At 35.8% G+C, this 26,788-nt stretch overlaps 1 protein-coding gene across 10 annotated transcripts in view; it reads right to left on the bottom strand.

The window, feature by feature from the left end:
* The window catches only part of ROBO2 (roundabout guidance receptor 2), a 557,240-nt gene that overhangs the window by 37,583 nt on the left and 492,869 nt on the right, over positions 1-26,788 (bottom strand). For 8 of the 10 annotated variants that reach the window (XM_016201743.2, XM_016201744.2, XM_016201747.2 and 5 more), the window contains 5 exons: positions 21,338-21,520; positions 13,100-13,142; positions 11,552-11,679; positions 5,768-6,049; positions 183-339 (listed from right to left, as the gene is read on the bottom strand). In XM_016201743.2, coding sequence (XP_016057229.2) covers positions 183-339; positions 5,768-6,049; positions 11,552-11,679; positions 13,100-13,142; positions 21,338-21,520 — 793 coding nt within the window. The remainder of the gene's footprint in view (positions 1-182; positions 340-5,767; positions 6,050-11,551; positions 11,680-13,099; positions 13,143-21,337; positions 21,521-26,788) is intronic. The other 2 variants (XM_016201745.2, XM_087818099.1) reach the window with 1 other exon arrangement.

Here is a 26,788-nt window from a genome sequence, read left to right as displayed (position 1 = left end):
TGCTGTGTTGTATTTATCAGCTAAAAACGTATAGCTGGTTCAAACAAGGAAAGGGGGGAGAAGCGGTGAGCAGGCTGGGAAGGGGGCGGGGGGACAGGAGGAGAACACAGGGTAAATCAAGGCAGACGTGCACACAGGGAGGAGGGACGCCCGGCGGCCTGGTGGCATCTAAGCCCGCTCACCCGTTTTCCTGCTGCTCCGCCGCGTAGTGCTCCAGCTCGGAGCCAGGGAGGGGCTGCGCAGGAGGGGGAGGCAGCGGGACGTTGGCCCAAGTCGATCCATTGTTCTTCTGCGGTTTGGAGGAGTTTTTATTTTTCTTCTTTTTTCCACCTTTCCCACCTGAAAGTGATAATGCATTTACTCAGACATACAAAATATCGGAAGAAACAAAGGACGTCAGATGGGAAGATGTATCTATGTTTTCAAAACACCAGAATCAGTATGTTATAGTTGTTAAAAGCTATAAACAAGGAAACGATACAATCAGAAAAACATTTTTATAAATCACTCAAAATGAGATTGTTTCTTTCCCAATGCATTAACGACAGAGCTGAGTAAACCAAGAACGTGGCTGCTCTAGGAAAAGCACATTTATTGATTATCCCCGGGTGCTGCCTCCACATTTTCATTGTTACGTGAAACAATGGGCCATAACAAATTCTTTCAAATGTCAGGTTTTAGTGCATTTATAATGCTCTTTTGCATAAATCTCTCCCAGTGCAAAATGCAGGCTAAACTTTTCCTTTAGAATTTAATCAATTTAATTAATCCAGGCGGGTAACAGTTTTCTCTTAAAAGTAACTGATAAAAAATCAATTGGCTATACCGGAGGATAAGTTATAAATCTTTCACACTAATATGTTTATATAACTTTTAACTAATGAACAACACAATTTTTTTCTGCATACAGGGAGCGTAGTTCCCAGATGTTTTAAACATAGTATTTCCTAAATTCCAAAGAGGAAGGAAAAATGAATGGAAACACAGTAATCAGTTTCATTACCATTGCAATACAAACGAATCCATGCACAAAGCATGAGCTGAAAGTAACCCCACAGCATACAGGCCGTATCTGGAATTATAGGAGCTTAATAAGATATAAAATAAACATTATCATTTGTATAGTGCCAAATTTTTCACTCCTTCAGGGTTAAGTAAATAAAGTTTCTTCCTAAATGGACCACTGTGGATGCAGGAATGAATACGTCCTGAGCAGGATGACCAAGGGGAACCTGAGGAACTTCCATCATTTCCACAGCAGCCTATAGCTAGGCTTCCAACAAATGGTGCCGACTCCTTGGATTTCATCTTTTGGAACTAAAAGTTGTAAGAATCAAATATTTGTATCAGGGCTGTCTAGCAATAGAGATATCACTAGAAGTCTACTTCAGCTCCCTTCTTTCCATTACTAATATGCATCAGCCAATTCAGAAAATTATGTCATTTAAGTGCCAAAAAATGATTAAACTGTTAAACTGACATATATACAATATTGCCAATTATAGAACTATGTCTGTTTTCTATGCAGTGTGCACATACATACACATATGTAAAAGAGCATTCCTGCAAACAAAGTGTTTTCACCTTTCCTTTCATTTCTATCTTTGGCAGAATGAGAGGTATTTAGAGCAAGGAGAACAGGTATCTTCAACTTCAAGGATAAGAGCTTGATCTCTGGGTTTAAAGGTTAGTTTCTCAACTACTTGATCAGTTACTCAATAGATACAACCTCAATCAATTTCCACACATGTGGAACAGATATACAGTTACTACTTCTTTAGGCATCTTGAGGATTTCATGAGACAATGTATGGAAAGGGCTCAGAATGTAAAGAATGTCCAATAAATATGCCAATTGTCTCTGTCTCAGAGCAAACCAGGCTCTACCCATGTCTACAGCCTTTACCCCACCCAACTCCTCCAACTCCAAAGAGTATCACAGGCATACCCTGATTCTCAGAATCAGAGCAATAAACTTGTTTGAATTCATGTCTCTAATTTTTTTGTTTAAGTTAGATGAGCCTTAATCCTTTGTTTCCTGGTTACCCACCCAAACAAGCACTGTATTCTCTTCTGTTGCATCAGAACTATATTTCAACAATTAAAAGAGGAATGGGTTGGGACACATGGTCCATAGCTTTTTCTCTAGTTGTGCCTCCTTTATTCCTTATATTTATAAGTGTGCAATGTTTTTTACTCTCTTCGTAGCACTTTTAGAAATGTTACATGTTCACCACCAGAACAGAGCGACACCAACAGGCAAGTTCTTACACCTCCATTTTATACATGAGAAAGTGGAGGTGCTTTCTGAGTGTCTATGGCCCATATTCACATGGTAAGAAAAATCAATTTTAAATGCAGCTGTTTTTGCGGAAATTACTATTTCTGGAGCTCTGAACCCAACTCTACTGAAGTCCTTACTCAAGGTCAAGAAAGCCATTATCAACTCAAACAACAGACTTGAAAATGTATTGTGGCTGGCCAGGCATAGCTCAGTGGTTGAGCATCGACCTAGGATCCAGGACATCACAGTTGTGGGCTCGATCCCCAGTCGGGGGCGTGCAGGAGGCAGCCGATCAATACCGACTCTCATCGCTGATGTTTCTGTCTCTCTCTCCTGCTCTCTTCCTTTCTCTGAAATCAATAAAGATATATTTTTTTAAAAAATGTATTGTGGAAACAGCTGATTCATCCAGGGAAGCTGTAAGGGTCTCCATCCAGTGTTCAAATACCTCTCTTTGGGGAAAATTTCTGTGCTCTTATTGTGGGAGAGTCTTGGAAGGACTATCAATCAATGTGCTTTGTCTTATAGCATCAAGCCAAGACAGATGGGCTCTTAGCATGGTGGTGGGCATATGTCATAAGCTAAGGAAATTACATTTTCTATCTGAGATCTAAATCTGGAGCTAAGTGAGACATAGTTTGTTGCTGTTAATTGCAACAAAAGATCCTCAAGCATTTTAAAGTGAACACTGCCTGCATTACACTTTAGGAGAACATATTTTGATGACTTGCAAATATATTTGACCCATCGCTCCTCAACCCAAAATGTAAATATTTGGATTTACATTTATTTATGCTGAACTTTTCTATGCAAAGAAAATTATGAAAATAGCTCATTTTCAAATTAAGCTTATAGACTATTTTTTAAAATATTCCTGTATAAAAATATTTAGTCATTGATGCTGATATTGTGCCATATAAATATAATATATATATATTATATATATAATTATGATGTAGATGCTCTTTTGAAAGATCTGAGTTTTCTTTTATATTTTTTAATGGTTGGATTGTTAACAAAAGTGTTTGTAAATTACATATTGAATAAATTATAAAAGTTTCAAAGAGGATGAGAAATTCACTCGAACAATTCTGAAATGTCCAATTTTCTTTATTACTGCAGTTACTTTAAATTGGTTTCATGACTGTGCACGAATTAAGAAAATCTTACAATATGATATGATTAGATAACCGTAGGGCAGTTTGATCCTAAACTTGAGCCTTAGGAAACATATTCATGATTATAAGAATAAAATGAAGTCTGTAATATTAAATTCAATTGAACTGAACTAAAAAGGGAATACTCAATTTGCTTCCACCTCCTAAAGAATGCTTTCTCTCACTGATTTAAGTGATTTCGTATTCAAATGTAGATGAGGTAGTTACTATAATGCATAGATATATGTAAATGTCACTCAAGAGATTAATAGATTCAAAAAGAAGTAAGCACTATTGTGAATCTTGTTCTGCTTACAATTACTCAAAAGATAACTTCTAAAACTCGGCAGCAATTAACACGTACAGAATATTTTATGAAGGATTCACAGGTCTTATGTATTCCATGGCTTACAGCATGGAGCATGGAGGTATTTTTATATGTATATTGCTTAAGACTCTACATATCTTGAATGAAATAAGCCTAAAATAGATAAATTACTTTTTAATTATTCAGGGCAATTGTGAGACTCATTATAAATAAATGACAGTATGAATGGCATATAAGGATATTCAAAAAAGTCATCTATTTTATTAAGTCACTTTAAATTCATAACAGATGTTTAAATTTTTCTGGATTCTATAATGTATCTAATTCTACCAATAGGTAAGAAGAGCAAATGGCCCATTTTGGAGTGAAAAAAAAAAGCATTAACATTTTCAGACTGAAAGGGTTCTATCTCCTGAGGAAAAGTCGTTTAGTAAATGTTACCCTAATGATGTAAAAGAATTAACTCTTTATGGACTTGATGCCTGATAGTTGTGCAACATATAATATACTACAGTCCTTTGCTAAAAACCTGTAGTTTAAAAATATTTATTTAAAAATGGGATATCATTAATATGAAAAGTTAAGCAAGTAGAGACATGGAATTAATTAGAAGAGTGTAGATAAATTCATCAGTATACAATGTAGATGTTATGGTTGGAAGTTAAAGTGTGTCTACTGCGACCTCTGAATTTCAGAGGTAAACACCTTGGGCCTGGAGGACATCACTGATAGTATGACAGGTATATATTTCTGTCCAGTAAAATGTGTTTTTCCCTACACATGCTATATAATACCTACATTATAGTTGGCAGTTTGGCTGATATATCTCAAATAGGTATTAAAATTTATGGCATAGAAAAATTACCAATCTGAAAGACTATTTTGCAGGGTGAATTGATTGTGAAGGAAATGTCCCATTGTAACATACATGTTTAGTATGGTGTCAATACCTTACTTCAAATAACATCATTTAATAGATAATAAATCCTTTACACAATATTTTGTAAAGATTGTCCAAAAATAGGGAGGCATATCACTAAAGTCCTAATATGAAAAATCTCTAAAACCAATTGCACTTTAGTTGAACTCATTTTTCAATTGCCCACACCATGTAGTTGACTTCCCCATATGATTTTTTTAATGTAAAGTTCTTTTGACACCTAAGTAGGGTTCAAGGCAGATCAAATACACCTGCTCTTTAATGAACAGTATTTAGTAAAATGACACTGTTTTTCAGTAAATATATCCTCGGACACTTGGTGCATCAAGGTGACAGTGGTTGATGTCTATCCCCACGTGCAATCATGATTTCAATAGGATAAACTGTCCTGTCCTGAAAGAGAAATGCCTGACCATGAGCTGTGATTTAGTTTTCCTCGTGGCTGTTAGGAACACAGGTCATATGCTGGTGACAAACAAATATTTCTCCTTACTGTGATGAGACCAACCTGAGAGACTGCCACTCCGCTCTGAGCTGTTGTGAGAGCTGGTGGTGCTGAAATCCTGAGACTGGTTGTGTGGCATTCTATTAGACAGTCCCTCAGCCAATCGGTAGTCAGGGATGTAAAGTACGGCTAAGGGTTAAAGGGCAGAGGTCACAGTGGCAGCATGTGATTAGTCCACAGCACAGGCCCATGCAGAACATGCAGTTAGCAACTCAGAAGCAGATGTGGGAGGACAGTGGGGGAATGTGTGTCTGTCCTGCCTCATGGAAGCTGAGATGGATTACCGATCACTGTATCGAAAAAGAGCTGAAGGGATGAAAAAGGCTGGCGTTGGCGTTTGGTAGGAGCAACGGCGGCGGTGGTGACGGTGGCGGTGGTGGTGGTGGCAGTGGTGGTGGAAGAAACCGCAAGGTGCTGAATACATGCCGATATATGCTTTTAGTTTAGATAGTGAACCTGGTGATGAGTCACTAAACTGAACGACAAATACTAATTTCTATCTCATGCACAAATGATACGAAAAGGAATCCTCAGGAAATAAGAACCTGACTCACCATTGTTACCTTTGTTCTGATCAGGCAGAGAGTAACCAAATCCCATCAGATCTGTTTTTTGCTGAATCGAGCTTTTCCACTGGGGATCAGGCAGGTCGACAGCCAATTCATGGATGCTGTTGGAATGCAGGATCTGTGTCGTGGCATATGGGGTAGCCTGTGTTATTTGGCTGGAGCTGTTGTAAGAGGTTTTGGTCGTGAAGTCAATGCTGCTATAAATGGCTCCATCTGAGAGCATCGTTGCCGTTTTATCCCCTTGGCCTGGAACCGGCGGCAGCACATCTGTGGTGAACGTAGAAAAATGAAACAATTTAATGATGCACAGGGAGCCCAGAAGTATCAGGACTGAAGATGAAAAATCTATGTGTCATCCTGCACGTTTGCATCTCAGCCGAGATGGGTTTCATGAGCCAATGAAGGATAGATGATGTACAGCCTTCGCCAAGCTCTCAGCCCCGGTGACAGGCAGGCCCGCCGCTCGTCCTTCACATCCCACTGCTCATCACACCCCTCCCCCACCTTCAACTACGAACGAGAAGTTTGGATATTTCACTACTGAAAAATGCTTTCAGCTGTTCACTCTGTTTTAGAACTAGTGCAATTCTTAACTCTTTTCAGAAGCAATGATAAGTGTGAATGTATAAATGATGATGAAGACATATTTTCCCACTTTATCCCAAAGGACATATAATACAAGTGCTCAATAGATGCAAAAAAAAATTCCCCCAAATTATACTATCAAACTATGAGGTCCATTTTTCTGAAGTTTCAATTTGCTGTTTATCTGATTTGATTTCACAACTTCAGAAATGGAGTATAACTTAGGGTAGCAACATTTTTTTTCTTGGATAACAAAAGAAAATTTTCATGAGTAAGTCATTTTCACAACACAGGAGGATTTACCTATATAGAAAGCAACCTGAGCGATCAGAGTTTAATTTATGCTACCAACTCTTAGAAGTGGAGAACTATATAGTCTCAAGTTGTAATGCAGCAAGAGTAACATTAAACTTTAGGAACCACACTGAGTACCTATTCATCCATTTATCATTTATTATTTTGTTGTGTTGAATTATTTTTATAATTTAGAACTGTCACCTCTCTCCTGAAACCAATAAAAATAAAAATAAAAAAATCGCTAAATAACACTATTTTTAATCTTGCTGAGTTAAAAGTTAATCTAATTACAATATGTTTCTTAATAATCTGTATTCTAAAAGCCACACTTCATAGAATTTGAGGTCATCAACCAACTTGATTTCTTCATTATAGGAAATTTTCACTAGTTATAGAACTGCAACATTAAGTAATAAGCCAAATTATCTTAGTACCAAAACCAATTTATCATCACAAGGAGGAAGTTTAAGTAGGAACTTAGTCAAAATATTCTAAAACTTTTCGATGATAGCCAACAGTACTTGAAATAATAAATCTTATAAAAATATTTATTTTGTTTTCACAGTTTACAAAAGCCAAAATTTGTTTTCTTTACAACAGAAGACATTTATAATGTGCTTTGTACAGTGTATAATTTAGGTCTTTCTGAAGGTTTTGAAGTCTGGAATTCCAACTTGTTTTACTTATTGAAGTAAATATTTTAAATGTCTATCAGTGAGATTGTTATGTGTATTCAAATTTATAATATTTCACTAAGTTGTATAAGCAGGTATAATCATTTTGTACTTTCAGAATTTCACAACTACTTTCTTGCCCTTCTTGTTTTTAGTTATAAACTAATGTGACTATTTGATGATGAAACACCACATTTCATTCTCAAGTGTTGCTATCATTTTTATTCTCAAAACTTTTAATATTTAATAATATATCAACATTATGGAAATAAATCCTTCAATCTGGGGAAATTTTCAGTTTCTGCCTCTTCCACAATATCTTTCCTTGATGAATATTAACTAGCATGGGGCCCAACTTCGCAACACCTTGAACTTGAGGTTCTCCAAAGCTTTGAGATTTAAACTGTGAGCCAGTTCAACAAGAAGCTCTTGAAGTAGTTGTGTGTTCAAATGTTTAAAAATGGAAAAAAATATCATCCAAGAATCTAATCCTGCATAATGTTACTCTGCAGCAGCTAAAGCTATGGCTTTAAATTCTCTCTCTCTGCTTTATGAAATTAGTCAGCCTTCAAGTTTAAATCTTTCTATGTTGATTTTTGGGGCTGCATAGTTCCTTCATTATTTGACCATTCTTACATTTAAAAAAAAAAATGAATTATATCCTAACACTGAAATATTGGGAGCGTATGCATGAATATGTGTGTGTGGAGGAGCATCCTCTAATATTAGATGCTTCGGAGTCTGGGCCAAACTTCTTCCCAGCAACCGGGGCCTGAATAGGTGCTGCCTTCTTAGGCAGGCTTCCCATTTGCCATTTCACACAGGCCACACCTATCCATCCTTAGTGCTTTAGGTTGGCTGACTGGTGCTTATTAACATTTGAGTATGAAACCTATGAATTATAAAAACCCTTTTGTCCAGTTAGAATCACTCATGAATTATTCTGTAGTTTTTTTAATGTCTTGGTTAAACATGAATTTATTTTTTTGGCCTGGGATAATTACATGTATAAATAAATGCCTGTCTCCTTCACTGTATCATAAGTTACTTGAGGACAGAAACATAAAAGATTTATGTCTGGCCTGTCTGGTAAGCTCAGTAATTAGAGTGTTGGCCTGAGCACCAAAAGGTCTTGGGTTCGATTCCTGATCCAGGGCATATACCTGGGTTGCAGGTTCAATCCCTGGTCACAGTTGGGGTGGGTGTGGGAGGCAACCAATTGATGTGTCTCTCTCACATCGGTGTTTCTCTCTCTCTTTCTCTCCCTCTCCCTGCCTCCCTTCCACTCTCTAAAAATCAATGAAAAAGTATCCTTGGGAAAGGGCCAACAACATGTTTAAATGTAATGTACATGGTATTTTGAAGGATAAAGCTTCTAATTGTCACATAAGTTATTGTCACATAAGTTATGTGACAATTAGAAGCTTTATCCTTCAAAATACCATTTACATTTTAAAGGGAAAATGTCATATACATGATTATTCTTCTCAGTAAATATGGTTGTACTACTATCACATGTGTGAACTCTGTCTTTAGAACTGCAGAGCAGCGTAGGGAAGAGAATGTTGGCTATCTAATCCGGCAGGCCTGCATTCTGCACCCAGATCCCAGATTAGTCATCTTGAGAACCTTAGCTTTTTGACCTTTAAAAATGAAATATGATTATCTAGGTCAAATATTTATTGTGAAAAGAAAATGAAAAAAATGTACAAAAATTCCTAACACTATTTCTGGTACACAGTAAATGTCTAAAACGCCTATTACATTGGAAATAGATACAGCAAACCCTGCAGAAACTTTGTCTTGGCCTTGATGTTCATCTGTGAAATATTTCTTGTCATGGAAATGAGGTGGGAATAGAAGAAAAACCTTGAAAACCCATCAATGAACCCTTTGGCTAAATTAGAGAAATTTTAGATGTTAATGTAGCCTGCTAGAAAGGTATTCATTCCTTGATATAAAAATAGAGTGGTGCTGCGTTATTTCCATACAAACACAAAAAGTAAGAGGCAGCTATTTCTTAACTGATTAAAAAGCTTTGGGAACATGATTTCTTTTGACACAGTCAGTTTGGGTAGGTCAAGGGGACATGTTCTGCCTTCCTGGTGAGACAATACTCAGGTACAAAATTTACCCATGCGGAGTGATAACCTAGAGTGCAGTGCCCAGAATCTGGTCACCTAGGGAAAGCAGCCACTTTCAGAGGCCTTGGACATATGAGAATCCTGAACAGTGTGCATAGACTTGTAGAGGGTAAGCCCAAAGCCGAGGGGTCTTACAACTCACTCTCTATTCTTTCATTTATCCAATGATGCATTTTGGCCACTGATTGTACATCAGGCTTTGGGCTAAACCCATGTGTGTGTGTGTGTGTGTGTGTGTGTGTGTGTTTATTTATTTATATATATATTCACCCATTTAATCTTCATTACCGCACTTAAGAAGCAGGGATAGTTATTTTCTGTATTTTATTTGGAGAATGGGAGGGAGTTTACCTTCTTATAGTTGGTATTGACAAAATGCATTCTTATACACTACTTAGTAACTTTATTATTTGAAATACTGGTTTAATTATATTCAAACAACTACTGGTATTCCATTCATAAAGAAAAAAAGGCCAGGATCCATGAACATTCCTTTACATCAATATCTTTATATACTCATAGATGTGAAATCCACAACTGAGGCTTATAATAGACTTGGAACAGTTGAACCAAGCCCTGGGTCTCCTGCAGTAATTATACCTAGAAGTATAGATACCCTACAGTGGATTCAGTTAGAGTTTCTTGGATTATAGCACTAACTTCCTAATTAATCACCTAAATTTTCACTGTAGCTCCATTCTTTACCCAGCAACAGGTTGGAGCACTTGGAGCCTAGCATTCTCCTCTTAAAAATCTATGTATGGCGCCCGGCCGGGCGTGGCTCAGAGGTTGAGCGTGGACCTAGGATCCATGTGATCTGGGTTCGATTCCCGGTCAGGGCACATGCCCGGGTTGCGGGCTCGATCAATGACTCATCATTGATGTTTCTCTCTCTCCCTCTCCTTTCCTCTCTTTGAAATCAATAAAGATATATATTTTTTTAAAAAAAATCTATGTATGGCTTCTGATCACCCTTTGCAGAAAGTTTAAAGTCTCTGTGTGGCTTAGAAAGCACCCTTGTCTGTCCCTCTGTGGTTTTTACCACCTTTGCTGTCTTGCTCTTTATACTCAAGTCATTAGGAAATTTATTTATTTCTCAAATAAATCAATCTCTCTCTTATATCTGAACCTTAAATTATGAGAATTTATTCTCCACACACTTTTTTTTCACACTTTTGACTAATTCCCAATTCTCCTTCAGATATTAACTGAAGTAACACACCATTCACAGAACTGTCTTACTTCCAATGGGCAGGTCTTTCCTGTGGGGTATTGAGAACACAGCTCAAGTCCCTTTACTGGCTTCACAATCTTCTGCCAATGGAAATCTCATATACATGTGCCAACCTAAACACTAGGACCTAAGACTTCTCTAGTCATGTCTTCTTCTAAACCCACTGCTCTACTATTGACTAGATGGAAAGATGGAGGGGGGAAAGGGGGGAATATTTATGGTAGGTTCAATTGTCTCCTTATAAAGACTTATAGAAAGAACCCTGGCACCAAATGTTGGGCACTTCAGCATGTCAGCTATTCAGCACCTTCTTGTTTTTTATTTAGGGTACCAGTTATCAATTGCAGAACTACAGGAAAGTTCTCTTTCAATATGTTAAATCTAAGTGTACACTCATTATGTGATATATTATATGAGCATAAAGGCCATTTCTCTTTCTATTGATACTATATTTTTACTATCTGCCATAATGCCAGGTACACAAGACATGCTCAAGAAATATATGATGGTCAGAGAAGTGAAATGACTAGATTAAAATCATAAACCCTGTTTAGCTGCATGTTTCCTGATTTTAATAATCTTATACTAGTAGTCTTAAAAAATATATTATGAATATTTATCTTCTCGGTTAATAATGAGTTCCTTAAAAGCTTAGTTTTACTCACAGTAATACAGTACAATGGTTTTATAATAAAATATTCAGCCAATGCCCTGTGCTGTTAATACATGTGCTTCACTAATTTTAACTACGAAAAATACTCTTCAGTATACCCTTTTAATAAAATCTAGGAAAGCCAAGAAAACAAATAAAAAAATTTTGAAAAATGTAACTTACCTCCACGCCCAAAATTCCCAATCTCATTTGGGCCACTATTGCTATTGTTGACTGGCAAGCTTGTGGCTGGCCACGAATCAGCAAGCCATGGATAATTGGGGTCCCCAGCATTTAGAAGACCTGGTCGGCTAAAACAGAAATTAAAAGGAAATCAACCCGTGGAGCTCAGTGACGACAGACTTGGATACCTGTCTCATGCACTAAACTGAATTTAAGAATTTAAGATTTTAATTCACTTAAAATTAAAATTTGTAGGCTCTCTAGAATTCAGGAACTTCAGCAGTTCTTTAGGTTGTAATATAGGCTAATCCTGTCAATGGAAGCAGAAGAATCCTGCCTGGCGTTCTGCTGACATCCAAATGAATTTGGTCATCTGCCCTGAAACTGGTGGGAATCAGTAACGTAGCAGGATCCCAAAACAAGGTTTGATGATAAATTGGCACCTCAAGGGAACAATTGCTCAGAGCGACTGCTCAGTATCAGCCATTTCCAGGACTTTGGGCTATTGCTTGGATTCTGCAACCCCCATATTTATCTGTCCCCTGGAAGCCGTAACCCTTGTTATGAGCCCTCATGCTTGATTTAGGGCAAAGAACTTGAAGAAAATTAATGAACAGTATTTATACTGTTCCATCAATAGCACATTTCCAGGTTTTCTAAACTGCAAAGTATTAGGGGTATATTATAGTTTTCTTTTAAGGTAATAAAAGATCTGCTGTGATCTTATCTAGTGTGTGCATAGAGCCCATGAGGAAAACTTTCTTTGCATCATAGTTAATAAAGAATTCACATATTTAATATTAAAGATGGGGATTCTAATTCCTTTATAGATTATTAAATTATTTACAAAGAAATAACAGCATCTATAATCTTTGTACTTTTTTTCATAGACCGTTCTGGTACAATCCCTAAGAGAAACACAAGTTTCTATGGAAACTGCAATAAGAAGATCCAACTGCTTTCTTGCTACATCCACTAGTTCTCATTAGACCTAATTTCTTTTTGCAAAAATATTGATTAAATGGGAGATTGGAAGTTATTACCAGAGCCTAATTACAATCTCCATATTGGCAAAGGGAAAATAGATGACGATATATGGGTTTGTTATCAGCTTTTATCAATTTCAATTGAGTATCCAAAGTTGTGGAATCCAGTCCTATCAATCTACCGCATATTCATCATCCATGAATCATTTACTCTGTGATCGATTATGTGTAATTGTTCACTCACAGCAATTTAGTGAGAGCCAATAAGGAGTCTTAAACAACAGCAACTTCATTTGCTAATGTCTAATTAATGCAATAAACATCCTGCTAACAAATGAACACATTCCTTGTGATATTTACTACTAATTTCTTCAGGGGCATCTGGGAGATATGAAACATCTGGGCTCGATTCCTCTGAAGTGCACCACAGATAGATCATTTAATTCCTCCTAGGATTCTCAGACTCGTAAGTGATCGTTTATTACAATAAAGCCTCTTACTATAGAGTCTCCCTCTCCTGATTACAAATAGTAATAACAGAAAAAGAATCTCCTTAGCATACCTTCCATTGCTCATTAGTCCTCCATCTCCTCTTTGAAATGTAACTGTAAAATAAAGACACACACACACAAGCAGTCAATATTAATTACTATTAATAACAACTACATATCGGCCTTTAGTTTAGAGCTGAGCCCTCTGGGAACTTTAACAAAATATAATTAACATAATTGTACAGAGAGTAAAAAGAAATGATTTGGCTCAGGGCAAAGCCAACTTTAATAAGGCATTTAAATTTCTTCAGGCCAACTGTATGGTTCAGTCAAAGGGGCGATCTGTATTTGGATGTTGAAGGTAATCAATGTTAAAATTGGCATATATAGTGGCATTAAAAAATTGACAACTAGTAACAAAGAATTATGAAATCATGTCTTTTACTCAATATATGGGTGTCTTATTAGAAGAAATACACAAAATGCAAATAATACAAATTGAAACAAGATCATTCAAATAGGTAATGTCATCCTTCCAGTGATACAGGTGACAGATTCTGACTGACAGCATATTCCTCATCATCGCAGGTTCTTTTAGGGGCACTGATAAGCACTGAATTGAACAGCTATAGTTACAATAGACACGAACTGTATTTAATAGAGAACAGCATACTCAGTGCTTTGTTTCATTCTCCAGTTCTCACTAAAATAAAATTTTCAAATAATTGATACTGAATATATTCCAATTGTACGTAATGATTACAAAACTAGAGTTCTTTATAAAACTATTGAACTTGTTACCAACACCAACAAACATCCAGTAGAACCACAGCTGGAGCAGCCACTCCCTCCAGTCACTAGATTCCATTCAACAGCTAACATCATGAAAGTGGGTTTCAAGGATTAGTCAAAGAATATAAATATCAGTTCTGGTCCATCATCACTTGTTCGAAAACTTTTCAGTCAATATATTTTTGAAATTCAAAATATATCAAATCTGAGAAAGGTATTAAGTTGTATTCTACAGAGAGGGTCTGGGTAGCAAATTATAGTCAATATTACTTAATATTTTTGCAGGGAAATGTGAATATACATGATTAGTGGGATAAAGACTACAAATAATTTCATATTATTTTGGATCAAATGACTTAACTGGAAAATCAGGCAAAAAAACTGGTATTTAGAAATTTATGGACAACAAAATTGAAATTATGCCCCAAATTAGTATGGACCAGCTAAACCAAACACTGGGAATGAAGGGAAAAAGTACCATTTCAGATGTGAGAACCCAACATATCCTATTTTTGGAAGATATTGATTTATTTTGTACTTAGTGAGTAAAGATAAAAGTAAATGAAAATTTATTAATTGATTCATATTTTTAATAAACTGAGAACCTACTGTTACTTAAAGTATACACATAGTATATACTTTTGAATTTGAAGAATCTCTCCATAATTAATCAGTTCCTCAAATTTCCACTATCATATGTGATCACTCTATAAGTTTATAAATTTCCAAAAACAGTTCCCAAGTACTTTGCCTAAGTTAGTCTAATGGCATCTGTCTCATGAGGTCCTGAGGTGATAGGACCATATTCCAAGGGTCCATCAGAACCCTCCTGGGCACTAGTGCCTGAGGCAGTGCTTTCAGGGGCACCTGCTGGCACCTGAAGTATATCGCCCTATTAATTTTTGAGGTAACGTCTCAAGAGCATTATAAAACAAACCTCGCATAAGCTTTGCATCTGCCCAGGATGGGCTATGGAGATAACCCTCCTTAGAAAAAAATCAAGCAATACTGATTGCTACTCTGCTTTCTGATGGCTCACATAAGTGCTGGGAGTCAGGAATCTGCAGTGTGCCCGCCACACATTGGGCCCTTGAGTAACTGCATTTAACAACAAAGAAAGAATTAATCTGAAACAATTAATGAAAAAACTGAGCATGCAGGTATTAAATAAAGGCCCGGTTAGGGAAATAAAACCCAACAAAATGTGAAAACAGTACAGCTAATCAGTTTTCCATCTGATGTGACTTTCTAGCTCTATGGTTTCTAATGGACTATCAAGTGATTGTTTTACTGTCATTGTTTTAATGACAAGTGAATGTCATTGTGCATATGCAAATAAGCAGGCACTGGTGGGCTGCACCTTAACATGTGATGTTAGGAGATGGGGGGAGAAGCTAAGTATTTCTCCCTAACTTAGATGCTCTTTTTTCCCCACCCAAAGTCTCTGTGAGTGGCAGAGCAATAAATGACGTTAGAGAAAAGGGGACAACTGAAGAGGCACAAAAATTGAGTTGCGCTTAACTTGTACATACTAATCATCATAACACGTATCTCTGCATAACAACTACACAAAGCAAAAATACACTGTACGTGGTATAAATACATGACTAACTCAGAATGACCTTTAGACAGCATTTAGGACACACGAGAATCTTCCTTTCTGTATATTTCTATGACAAAAAAGAAAAGACTCTTATCCGAATAAAATTGCTAAGTTGTCTTAAAGCAAGGAAAGAAAGAAGGCACCTTTGCAATGTTCCTTTCATACCTTTCATGCTCCAAAACTTGTAGATTTGTTCTATTTTGTCTATCAAATGAAAAGTAACTGAATTCTATCAGACCGTGAGATTAAACGCAGACTAGAAATAAGGAGGAACAACTAGAACTCCTAAAATGGAAATCATTTGGTGTTTGATCAACATTTTTTCGGTGTATATGTAAAGAGAAAGAAACATAAAAGTAAATGCTGCAGCCAACTGAAAGCTGTTTTGAGGTCGCTACCATTTCAAAGAGATGTGGAACCACCTTGAAGCTGAAAATAAAAGGGGTGAGGAGAGCGTAGGTGATGGAACACTCTCATCCTAGTCATGATTTTGATACTCACAGTGCAGTAATTTTGTGTTTATCAGTCATAAATTCGAAATAAGTGTGAATCTTTATCAGGAGTTTCTGCTAGCACCTAAAATTAAGAACTTGCAGGGGACCATGTATTAGGAGTTTTCAGCTGAAACTAACTAAATAACACTAAGGTTTCTAAAAAGTTCTATGGACACCACAATCTTAAATGTTTTAGAATTGCATTAAATATTTTGAATTTATTGCAATACTTATAAAGGATATATGGCAAAGAGACTTTGCAAGTTTATATCATACACAAAGTACCTGTACTATCATCTGACAGGACTAATCCCAATCTCGTGCCTGCTAGAAGTGAAGGGGGAGGGAAATGTGACTGTGTAGTAAATTGACATTTTGAGGGAAGGAAGCTTTGAGAGCGCCTATCTCCTGTAGGCCACATTTTCCTGCTCCAAATGGAAACTTTAATGTTGCCAGCCAAGCCTCATTCCCGTTCCTGATAAGCTATTTCTCAAATATGAATGTAGATTAATCCTCTCTTAATAAGCATTAACTCTGCCCAGATAATCAGAGTATAAAAATTCCATCCAATCTTTCAGGGTCCTTGGATAGTTTTGTCAAATAATTTATATTTCAGCAACAGTTCTGAAAGCTATGCTTGAACTGTTTAACGTTTCATAATTTGCTCACTCATTAAATTGTTGACACTTGTTGAGTTTCATAAAATCTGTTATCTTCAGAAGTAATAGTCATAAAATAAAATCGCCTCTTTAAAAGTAAAAATATTTTTACTTTCATTAAAAGTATAATGCTTTAAAATTGTGATTAGAAAAGTGAACAACGTAAATTCGAAGAGTCTTGTAACCCTCAAATGGATTATAATATTGATATATAAAACATATGAATGTATGTTTCATATATTATATATATAATTATACAGAGACCTCATGAAAGCCATAAATTTTATTCAAATTTATGTTGTTCATTTTTCTATTTACAAACACTGTTTTATTTACATATGATCAAACATTTACTCTAGATTCAAAAATCACCTAATGTTTTCTGTATTTTATGCCCAAATTTCTTCACAATTTTATTTCACCCTATCACAGCTTAGGTGGTAAATTATTCTAGCAGTCAGGAATGCCACCTGCAGTGTCAGGAAGACTGTTAGTGCTCAGTGGAGATTAAGATAAATAACACTGCATGTTGCTGTGGAAAAATCTAAAATGATTTCATGTAGAATATGAGATCTGAGGACACCTTTTTAAATTTAGATGTTCTTCTCTGTGCCACTTGCAAACCTGTGGTGTGTGTTTGTTTCTGAAGAATTTAAATAAAGGGTAAAGGGGAAAAACATGAATAGAAACTTAGTGTGTCACACTGCCCTGGGGAAATCTCTAATTTCTACTAAGTAAAGAAGCAAAACATGGTCAGCCAAATCCTCCTCTCAGGTCATTTAAAGGTATAAGTGTGCATTTGATTCTTGATAGTTGTTTTTACAATAAAGTGCTAATCTACTAGTGTTCTATGATAAATGGGTTAAATCTGACATATAAGAAAATATCAATACTGAGTGGTAGGTTTTCTTTCCTTCCCTTCTACATATTCAAATACAATTTTTCACATGATAGAGATTCAAAGAAAAGCCACAATGACAGTCAATGGGTAAGTTTTTGCCTAGAAAGGGTGAGTGGAAAACACTCTGCGAGGGTAAGAATTTCCAACCCGAAAAGTATTTATATGTCTTCCCATTAGTTAAAATCTTCCCTGTTCTATCTCTGATGGTTAAGAGAGACTCAGAATGGAGCAAGAAAAGGGGAGTGCTGAAGTCAAATTTTACTTGCTGCACATTTCTACTTAGATCAGTCAAGCTTCGTTAAAATACGTGTTTCTTAATATAAGTAACACATCAGATATTTAAGTATAATCCAACATCACACTTGGGGCTTGAAATAAATGAAGTATATTATAAATTAATTCAAATAATTACCCAAAATGTTTTTTATTTGGAAAAAAATTATTTTGTTATTATGAATCAACAATAGTTGTGAGATTGTATAGACATTACTGCGTGTAGTGGAAAAATAGAAATGTTAGGCTTTTCATCTGGCAAGCAAAAATCTCATTTTCTTCTTGTAAAATTTATGATTCCCAGAGAAACTTTTATGAAAACCAAAATATAAACAGAACCAATACAAACAGAGTTTATTCAATATAATTTTTGTAACACGCTTCAGAGAAAAAGAGCCCTGTGTGAAATCTCTGTGCTCTTAAAATGGATCATTAGCTCAGGCATGGACTATCAGAAATTTAAACTCATGAAAAATATATACTCTATTAATCATTCCTATTTAAAATCCCCATATTCTCCACACTGTGTTAGGACAAGAATATGAAAATGTTAACAGGTGGAGGAAAGGATATTTCTGGAGGGAAATGTGTAGAAAATATCATCAAGTCAGATAGGCAATGCTAGGTACCTGTGGTTTCAATTTTCATTTGCTTCTCAACTACAAGAAAGGAACAGCAGTTGCTGGAAGGCAAATTACTAGTTGAAGGTGAATCCATTCTGAGAGCCAGCCATCTATCAATTAAGTATAAAGGTTTTGAAAGGCTGCTCTCTGGCTTGGCCTTACTCCAAAATCTTTGAAGGGCATACACCTTCTGAGTTAGCAGTTCTTCTACAAGCAGACGGATATCAATCCCTATAAGAAATGATAATGGGAAATGGGCTATTCTTGTCAAGCTCAAAGACCGGCAGACATTTTCCAATTAAATACATAGGTTTTGCAAAAAAAAAAAAAAAAAATCATCCAAAAATCTGTTGCTAAAAAAATAAGGAAAGAGAAGGAAATATGTCTGTCTGATCTAATTTTACTAATTACAAACCTACTAATTATTAGAGCTGTGTTATTTATTAGGAGCTAGTGAATTAAGTACAAGAGTAAAACTGCAACACTGCAAATGTGGATATCTTAGAACTTTGTCCCAAAGTGGTTAGTATAGTCAATATTTTATTACTTTCACTAAAGCCAAGCCAAGGGATGAACACAACATAGTCCTTGAATTAAATCTGTTCCTCCTTATGTTTTATAAGACTTATATGAATGTGTCACAGAGATAAAATGTAACATGATGAGTGATTAAACAAATGGGTTGATAGAACCTTTGAGGAATGAAGGCAGAGGACTGCACTGCAAATCAAGAAGGAACATTAGAGCACCAGCAAGGTTCAAGACTGACGCTCAGCAGTCGCCGCTGGCATCCCTTTCTGGGAAGAATTCTCACTGCTGGAGTGACACAGCACTCCGATGACAGGACAAGGAAGAATGCTCAGAGTCACTAACCATCAGAGAGATGCAAATTACAACCACAATGAGGTATCACTTCACACCTGTCAGAAAGGCTCCATCAACAAACGACATGTGCTGGCCAGGGTGTGGAGAAAGGGGAACCTAGTGCACTGCTGGTGGGAATGCAGACTGGGGCAGCCACTATGGAAAGCAGTATGGAGTTTCCTCAAAAAATTAAAAAAGGAGCTGCCTTTTGTCCCAGTGATCCCACTTCTAGGAATATATCCTAAGAATCCTGAAACACTAATGAGAAAGGATATATGCACCCCTATGTTCATAGCAGCACAGTTTACAATAGCTAAGATCTGGAAACAGCCCAAGTGCCCATCAGTAGCTGAGTGGATAAAAAAGCTGTGGGACATTCACACCATGGAGTACTACGCAGCTGTAAAGAAGAAGGGTCTTGTACCCTTTGGGGCAGCATGAAGGACCTGGAGAGGATTATGCTAAGCAAAATAAGCCAGACAGAGAAAGACAAACATCACATGATCTCACTTACATGTGGAATCTAAAGAATTTACTAAACTGATGAACAGAACAGATTCAACAACATGGAAGCATGGATCAGACTGAGGGATCTCAGAGGGATGGAGGAGGGTGGGTGGGTGGAGGGCGAGGGAGTAACCAAAGAATTTATATGCATCTATGCACAACCCAAGGACACGGACAATGGTGGGGAGAGGGACTGGGGAGGGGGTGGGATGGGGTAGAATGGGTTATTGGGGAGAAAAAAGGACATCTGTAATATTTTGAACAAAAATTAAAAAAATTAAAATAAAAAAAATTAAAATATAAAAAAGAATGGGTCAGCAACCAATAACAATAAGAATGACAGGATGACAGTGGATCACAAAGCGTGGAAACCTCAATCCAATGGATACACTGAAATGCATTCTCTAGTCCTGGAAATTTATTCTAGGCAGTAACTAACAGACTTTATTTTCATAAGGTACGGACATGAGCCATAACGTTATAATCAAATGATGATGTTTAAATGCTGTCAAATAACAAACCTGACAATTAGTGCTGTTTTTTCCATTTTGCGCTATTTAGACATTCTCCGCAGTTTAGAAGCCTCCACAAGCTACAGCAGCTTGTAAGCTTATCAAGCACTGAAACCTCTGTCAAAATCAGTTGTGAAGATGTTTATGCTTCTTACCCAGGTTATAGAAGATTGAATGAAGTGTCTCAAAAAATTCTAGAGTTTGTAGGACAATGTGAAGTTAAAATTGTTTGCTTGCAAACTCTAGAAAGTATAAAGCACTGTAAGAATTTATTTTTTGGATTGTTGTTAGAAAAAATGTTTAAAATGAATTGCAATTAAAATTGCTATTGAATAAGCTTAGTACTGAGTTCATTGCTGTAATCACTGACTTGATAACTCTCTCTCTCTCTCTCTCACAAGTATTTTAAAGGCCACAACGTTGACCTCTTTGGATTCTAAAATAAAACATCTTTTGCAGACAGGTAGAAAATCTAGGGCCATGTTTTTCTTCTGCTGCTTCTCTCCTTTCTCTTTTTTCTTCCTTCTAAAATGCTGACTGGTCACCTTGAAATAGACATCTGTTTAAGTGACTAGGAAATCCTCAATTCATGTACCATCAATCTTATTAATTCTGGTGAGACTTTTTGCTTGTTTTATTTTCCATCTGGCTCATTTCCTACTGTAATCTGCATCTTAAAATACCTGATGATATATTTCAAATTTCCCCCTTTTTCCTGAGCATTTTACTAATGCTCTTGCCTATATATGCCTCTCAAACAGTGGATTCATAGATGCACAGCTTCTGTGTTTTGAAGAACTTGTTGAGAAAAACGGTTAAGCATTTATCAGTGCGCACTCTTGTTATGCTTCATTGGAAATTCAAGCAAAAAGATTGCCTTATGGTCATAATGTGATATGCTGAAGAGCAATGCATTAAAGCATGTCGTTTATAATTGCATTTTAGAGAACAGATGTTTAAAACAAGCCAAAAAGATGCATTCATTCACTCTCCTGGTATTCCATTCCACTCCACTCCTTCTCTGTCATTTCAACACATTCCTAAAGATAAGAGGTTTTCTTAGCTGGAAATAGTCTCTTACCAGCATAATTACTGAGCCCCTTTCTCTTCTTTCTTCGCCAATACAACCAGATGCTGAAACCCATCAGAATTACCCAGCAGGCACCACCAATACCAGCTATAAAGGCTGGTTGTTTCACCACATCAGTGATTTGCTCAGTTATGCTGTTGTTGTTTTCAGTAATGACAACTTCATTACGTCCACCTATGGAAGAAACAATAGTTTTAGTAAACATTAATACAAAAATAAACACATCAATGCACGTGGTGCTCCAAAGGCACAGAAAATTAGAAAATTCCTTTGAAAGCAAGTAATATTGGTTGCATCCTGAACCTGTCACAAATATTGATAAGCATATAAGTTACAGAAGAAGAATAAAATTATGAGTTTAAAATGTGACTAAGAACATTGCTCTCTTATGTCTGACTTGCTATTATGAATAGATTCAGAACTGCTTCTTGATTTACCTTCTTATAAATGTGTACGGAAACAATTTTTAGGGGTTGACATAACAGCAACTTTTCTTCAGTTAGGTAAAGTGTGTTTTAATGTAGCGTCATTAAAATAAAAAAATGCAGCTGTAACATTCAGCACAGGGTATTTGCAAATTGTCTTTCCTCTACAGCACTGCCTAAAGTCAAATGTTCATAACTCAAAATTATGTAGCTTAATACTATCCTTAATATTGTACCAAGGAATTTATTTTGATCAAACCGTTTAATTTTCAAGAATGTATTAAAACTAATGCATAAAACAATGACAATTATGCAAACACTCTTTCACACATATTATTATCTATAATTAAAATGTCATAAAAAGATAAAACTTGTATATTATCTTAAAGTGTTTGAAACTAATTTGAAAATCCACTTGTAAGTTGAACTCAAAGGACAATTTTAAATTTAATTTTAAGGACTACATAATTAAAATGTACATTTAAACCTAGACTAAGATTATTCTAGAAGTAGTCATGTTTTTGATAATTTAGACCTCTCATAAATATTTTAAGAAATCTTAATCCACGTTTTTAAATAGGCCTAAAACTCATGAAATCATAATATCACAGAAGAGCAAAGATGTAGGTGTTTATTTAACAGATTAAGAAATTTAGACAGAGAATTAAGTGATTTCTTTTTTTTGTAAGGTTTTATTTTAATAGCTTTATTGATACATGATACACAATAGACTGACATCTACAGAGTAATAATGTAATAGCTTTGACATACGCACACAGGCCTAAAACCATTACTACCATCAAGAGATGATTATATCCTTTGATCCCCAAAGTTTCCTCCTGCCCGTTTAATATCCCTCCCTTCAGCCCCTCCATGCTCACTCCCAGGCAAACAATGATCTGTCACTCTAGGTTATCTTTATTTCCTAGATTTTTATGTAGATGGAGTTATACAGTGTGTATTCTGTTTTGTCTGGCTTTCATTCAGAATAATTATTTTGAGATTCATCTATGTTGCTGTGTGTAGTTCATCTCCTTTTATTACTGAGAGGTATAGCACCTGTGATATATAAATACCACAACTTGGAAGCAAATGTTTCACATAAAGACTTGTACATGAACATTCATAATAGCTTTGTTTGTGGTTGCCGAGCCCGATTCTAATGTCAATATTATACATCATTAGTGGCTAATTAAAGACTATTTAAAAATAAATTATAATCCCAATACAAATGGCAAATTTCAGCATATCTCACTGAAGGAGTGTGTAAATGTTGTTGTTTTAGTTATCATGACACTGAAATATATTAGAAAGAGTGTGGACTTTGAGGTTCCACATTCGAATATCGTCTCTGCCCCTTACTAGCTAAATAAGCAGTAAGCTTATGCAGGGCACTTAAATTTCTTGAGTGCCAGATTTTGTTAGTGGGCAACAGTGCAGTCTATTTGGGAGGATCGCTTGAGATGATGCAGGTAAAGAGGTTAATAGGAACACAGTATTTTGTGACTCAAAATTATGGCTCATTTAAGGTTAAGGGTTATTTTAAGAGCCACTCAGTTAACTACAGGGATGTAAGTTGTAAATTGTGTAGACATGAGAGTCCTGCAAACCACAGGTGATTGTTTACTGCAGTTTCTCTTTTCTTCCAGAGGAGAAAATTAGCCTGCATATCCCAGACCGCCTTATAGTTGAGTGCAACAAAGTGACTGAGTACTGGCCAATGGTACATGGGACACAAGTGATGCATATGACCTCTAGACTTGATCCCTATGCTGTGAGGACACTTGGAGGGCACTTGGTAAAGCCACTGACTGGAAAGACTAAAGTTTCCTGAATAACTGTATAGAGTAGAAACCCCATCTTCCATTGTGCTAACCCATTTTAGACTGGTCTTTTGTTAAGCCAATCAGCATGCAAGCTTCTTTGTTATAGCTGCTAACATTTCTTATACTTATATTTCATTTCTGAAATGTCTTTTGAGTTTAATTTCAGATTTAAAATCCAGATTCATTTATGTAGTAAACCTTCCCAATCTATCTGCCTTTAATTATTATACACATAAACATAGTCAAAAAAGTATTTAAAATGAGCTCATGTTTACAATATGAGACATAGAAATATCTGGTGATTTTTTTTAGCTACTACTAATTACTAAAAAGAAAACAAATACCTCATAGAACAAAGAGAAAATAAAATTTCTCTTCCATTTTTTGTAAAAGATCTGTAAGATCTTTTTTATCATATTTGATATAGTGCAATATTTATGTTACCCTGAGTGCATGACTATCTCTTATGCTGCTGATATTTTTGAAACAGTGTTGTCAGTTGGACTAATCAGAGCATAGACAAGGTTGTTGTGTGTGACCTGTAATGCTCCATTGTTCTTGCAGACAAAAAATATAATGAAATATAATGTCTTCCTCCCATTGCAGAGTAATGAAGAACAAAACTAATTTGTTTCACTAAAAATTAATTAGACACATCAGATTCAATCGTACCTATTACTATGAAAGTTTGCAGCTGTTCCATATATTATCCACTATGTAAGGTAAGCGTGAAATGGCCAAGTGTCTCAAGAAATAATAGCTATGTTAGTAAGGGAAATTACTAAGCGTTTTAAGTCCATGTCAGTTTGTTACATGGCTTTCTGTCTGATGCTTCCATACGTAAATGCATTTGATAGCATTTGTGTGTCTGTAAGTGCAAGGGTATAGAACTACGGACACTCTGGTGTAAAAGTTGTCTTACCAGTGAAAGCTATGGACAAATGAACAATTTTACTTTTAAGCCTGTGTAAGGCAGTTTATTATGTTTGCACAACATTTTAATTAATGGTCTCTTAATGGAACTTTCTGGAATGAAAACTAAACTGAAAAAGAATAGATGAAACAGTACATGGTCTGGCATAAGACAAATCTAACTATCAGCTATAAATTACATCAAATGCCAATACATGATTTAATTAAGGAAAGGGAAATGAGGTAGAGCTCGAGTCACTTGCAGTGCTGTTTCCAGTACTGAATAGACAACAGGGAAAGCATAAATTGAAACAGAAAAGGAGATTAGACGTCACTGAGTCAGGAATAACAGTTGTGTAGATAAGGTTATCAGATAAGATATTAAGGTAGATATGCAGCAGTAATGAAAGAAACAATTAAGGGCTTCTTCAGTACAACAGTAATTATTAAAAAGAAATAAATCTCTTGGGGACAAATAGCCTTTTCCAGGTTGAATTTTGCTTGCTGTGTATGTGAGTGTCTGTGTGTGTGTGTGTGTGTGTTGTGTGTGTGTTCAAGTGGTACAATAGTCTATTTTGTATTATTACAATTTGAATATTACACATTCTATCTGTTTCAATCAGAGATAAAACTATTATTTGGGAGATTATTTTTATTTCATAGAAATATTTGAAAACCTTTGCATGATACACTAAACTATAAATTAAAAGGTATTCATTATCTTTTTAAAATAATGCAGGAGTCAAGCAAAACTTTCCATTCAATTTAAAATAATCTAGCCTGGCCAGGAGTGGCTCAGCGGTTGAGCGTCAACCTAGGATCCAGGCGATTGGGGTTTGATTCCCGGTCAGGGCACAGGCCCGGGTTGAGGGCTCCATTCCCAGCAGGGAGCGTGCAGAAGGCAGACAATCAACGACTCTCTCATCTTTGATGTTTCTCTCTCTCTCTCTCTCCCTCTCCTTTCCTCTCTCTGAAATCAATAAAGATATATTTTAAAAATAACTAACTAACTAAATAAAATAATCTAAATTTACTTTATTACCTTAAGTTACTATACAATTGTTTCTTAACTGTCATGACATAAGCTTGGTAAAATGGTATTCTTACATTTATTTATTTGCCTCCCAGTGTAATAAATCACCCAAATATTGGGGAGCAAACAGGTGGTCATTATAAAACAACAACAGATATTTCCCATGCTTGAAAATTATGTTTATAATTGAAAATTATAGAAAAATAAAGTAAAAATGGAAAATGTAGGTACTTGGCAATCTTTCTTATCTTCAGTTAAAAATTATATTCAATCTATTTTATATATATGCTAGAGAGACAGTAAAAAAATTTAAAAAACAAGCTTTGTTTAGTTATCTAGGAGCTTTCATAGAAAACCACATCTTTTTAAATATGTCTCATATATATTTTTTTTAAGTGAAAAATTAATGACTAATTTCTAAATACTATAAATGGAATACATATGTCATTTAAATCCTTTTGGGTGTACCTGTATTTCTTTCTTAGTCCAATTTATTTTTAAAAATCTCAGAAGAGAAAGATTGTAGGTTTCCCTCAGGTTAAGAAATTAATTCAGTCTGTATGACTAATTAAGAAAGGAAAGGCAATTTAAAGGAAAGTTAATACTATAACTTTTTCTCTTTAATGCTTTTATTATATATAAGAAAGGAACTTGGAAAATCTAAAAGAAATTCACCATTACAACTGAATGTTAAATCCCTTCAGATACAATAAATACTTTGTAATAAGAAACTTCCAGAAATGAGCAGTATATTCTGTGTGCATCATTTCAGAAAACACACAGAAAGCAATGGACTGGCACATTCACTTGCATCAAACACTAGACAGTGTTTTTAAAATATGTAAACTCTTGGAATAATATTTTTAAAAAGTTAAAGATTCTGACAAGCAAATAAAAGCACGGAGAACTGAAGCTATTGTCTCTTGAAAGAAGGGAAGCACACTAGGAGAAATCTGCATTTACGAGGCTCTTTTTCTCCCTGGGAGATCTCAATCCATGCAGGGCTGGGCAGGTAGAACCCAAGCTAAAAACCTCCATCTTACTGATGTGATATGTCAGAGGATAAAGTTAAAAACTTCCAGAGTGACTGAAAAGTAAAAGAGAAACCATGTGAAAGAGGAGGCCACAGGAGAATGACATTCCAATACCTGTACATAAATCCCCCCTCAGTCCCGGGGAGAACTCTACACTGTCCATGCAGAAAGAAGACTCCAAGGGTCTGGTGAGAACCAAAAGCTAGAACACT

This window comes from Miniopterus natalensis, chromosome 6, assembly GCF_054644295.1.
Source record: "Miniopterus natalensis isolate mMinNat1 chromosome 6, mMinNat1.hap1, whole genome shotgun sequence".
In the NCBI taxonomy this organism is placed as follows: domain Eukaryota; kingdom Metazoa; phylum Chordata; class Mammalia; order Chiroptera; family Miniopteridae; genus Miniopterus; species Miniopterus natalensis.
The sequence above is the reverse complement of the archived record's forward strand: the minus strand, read 5'-3'. Positions and strand labels throughout refer to the sequence as shown.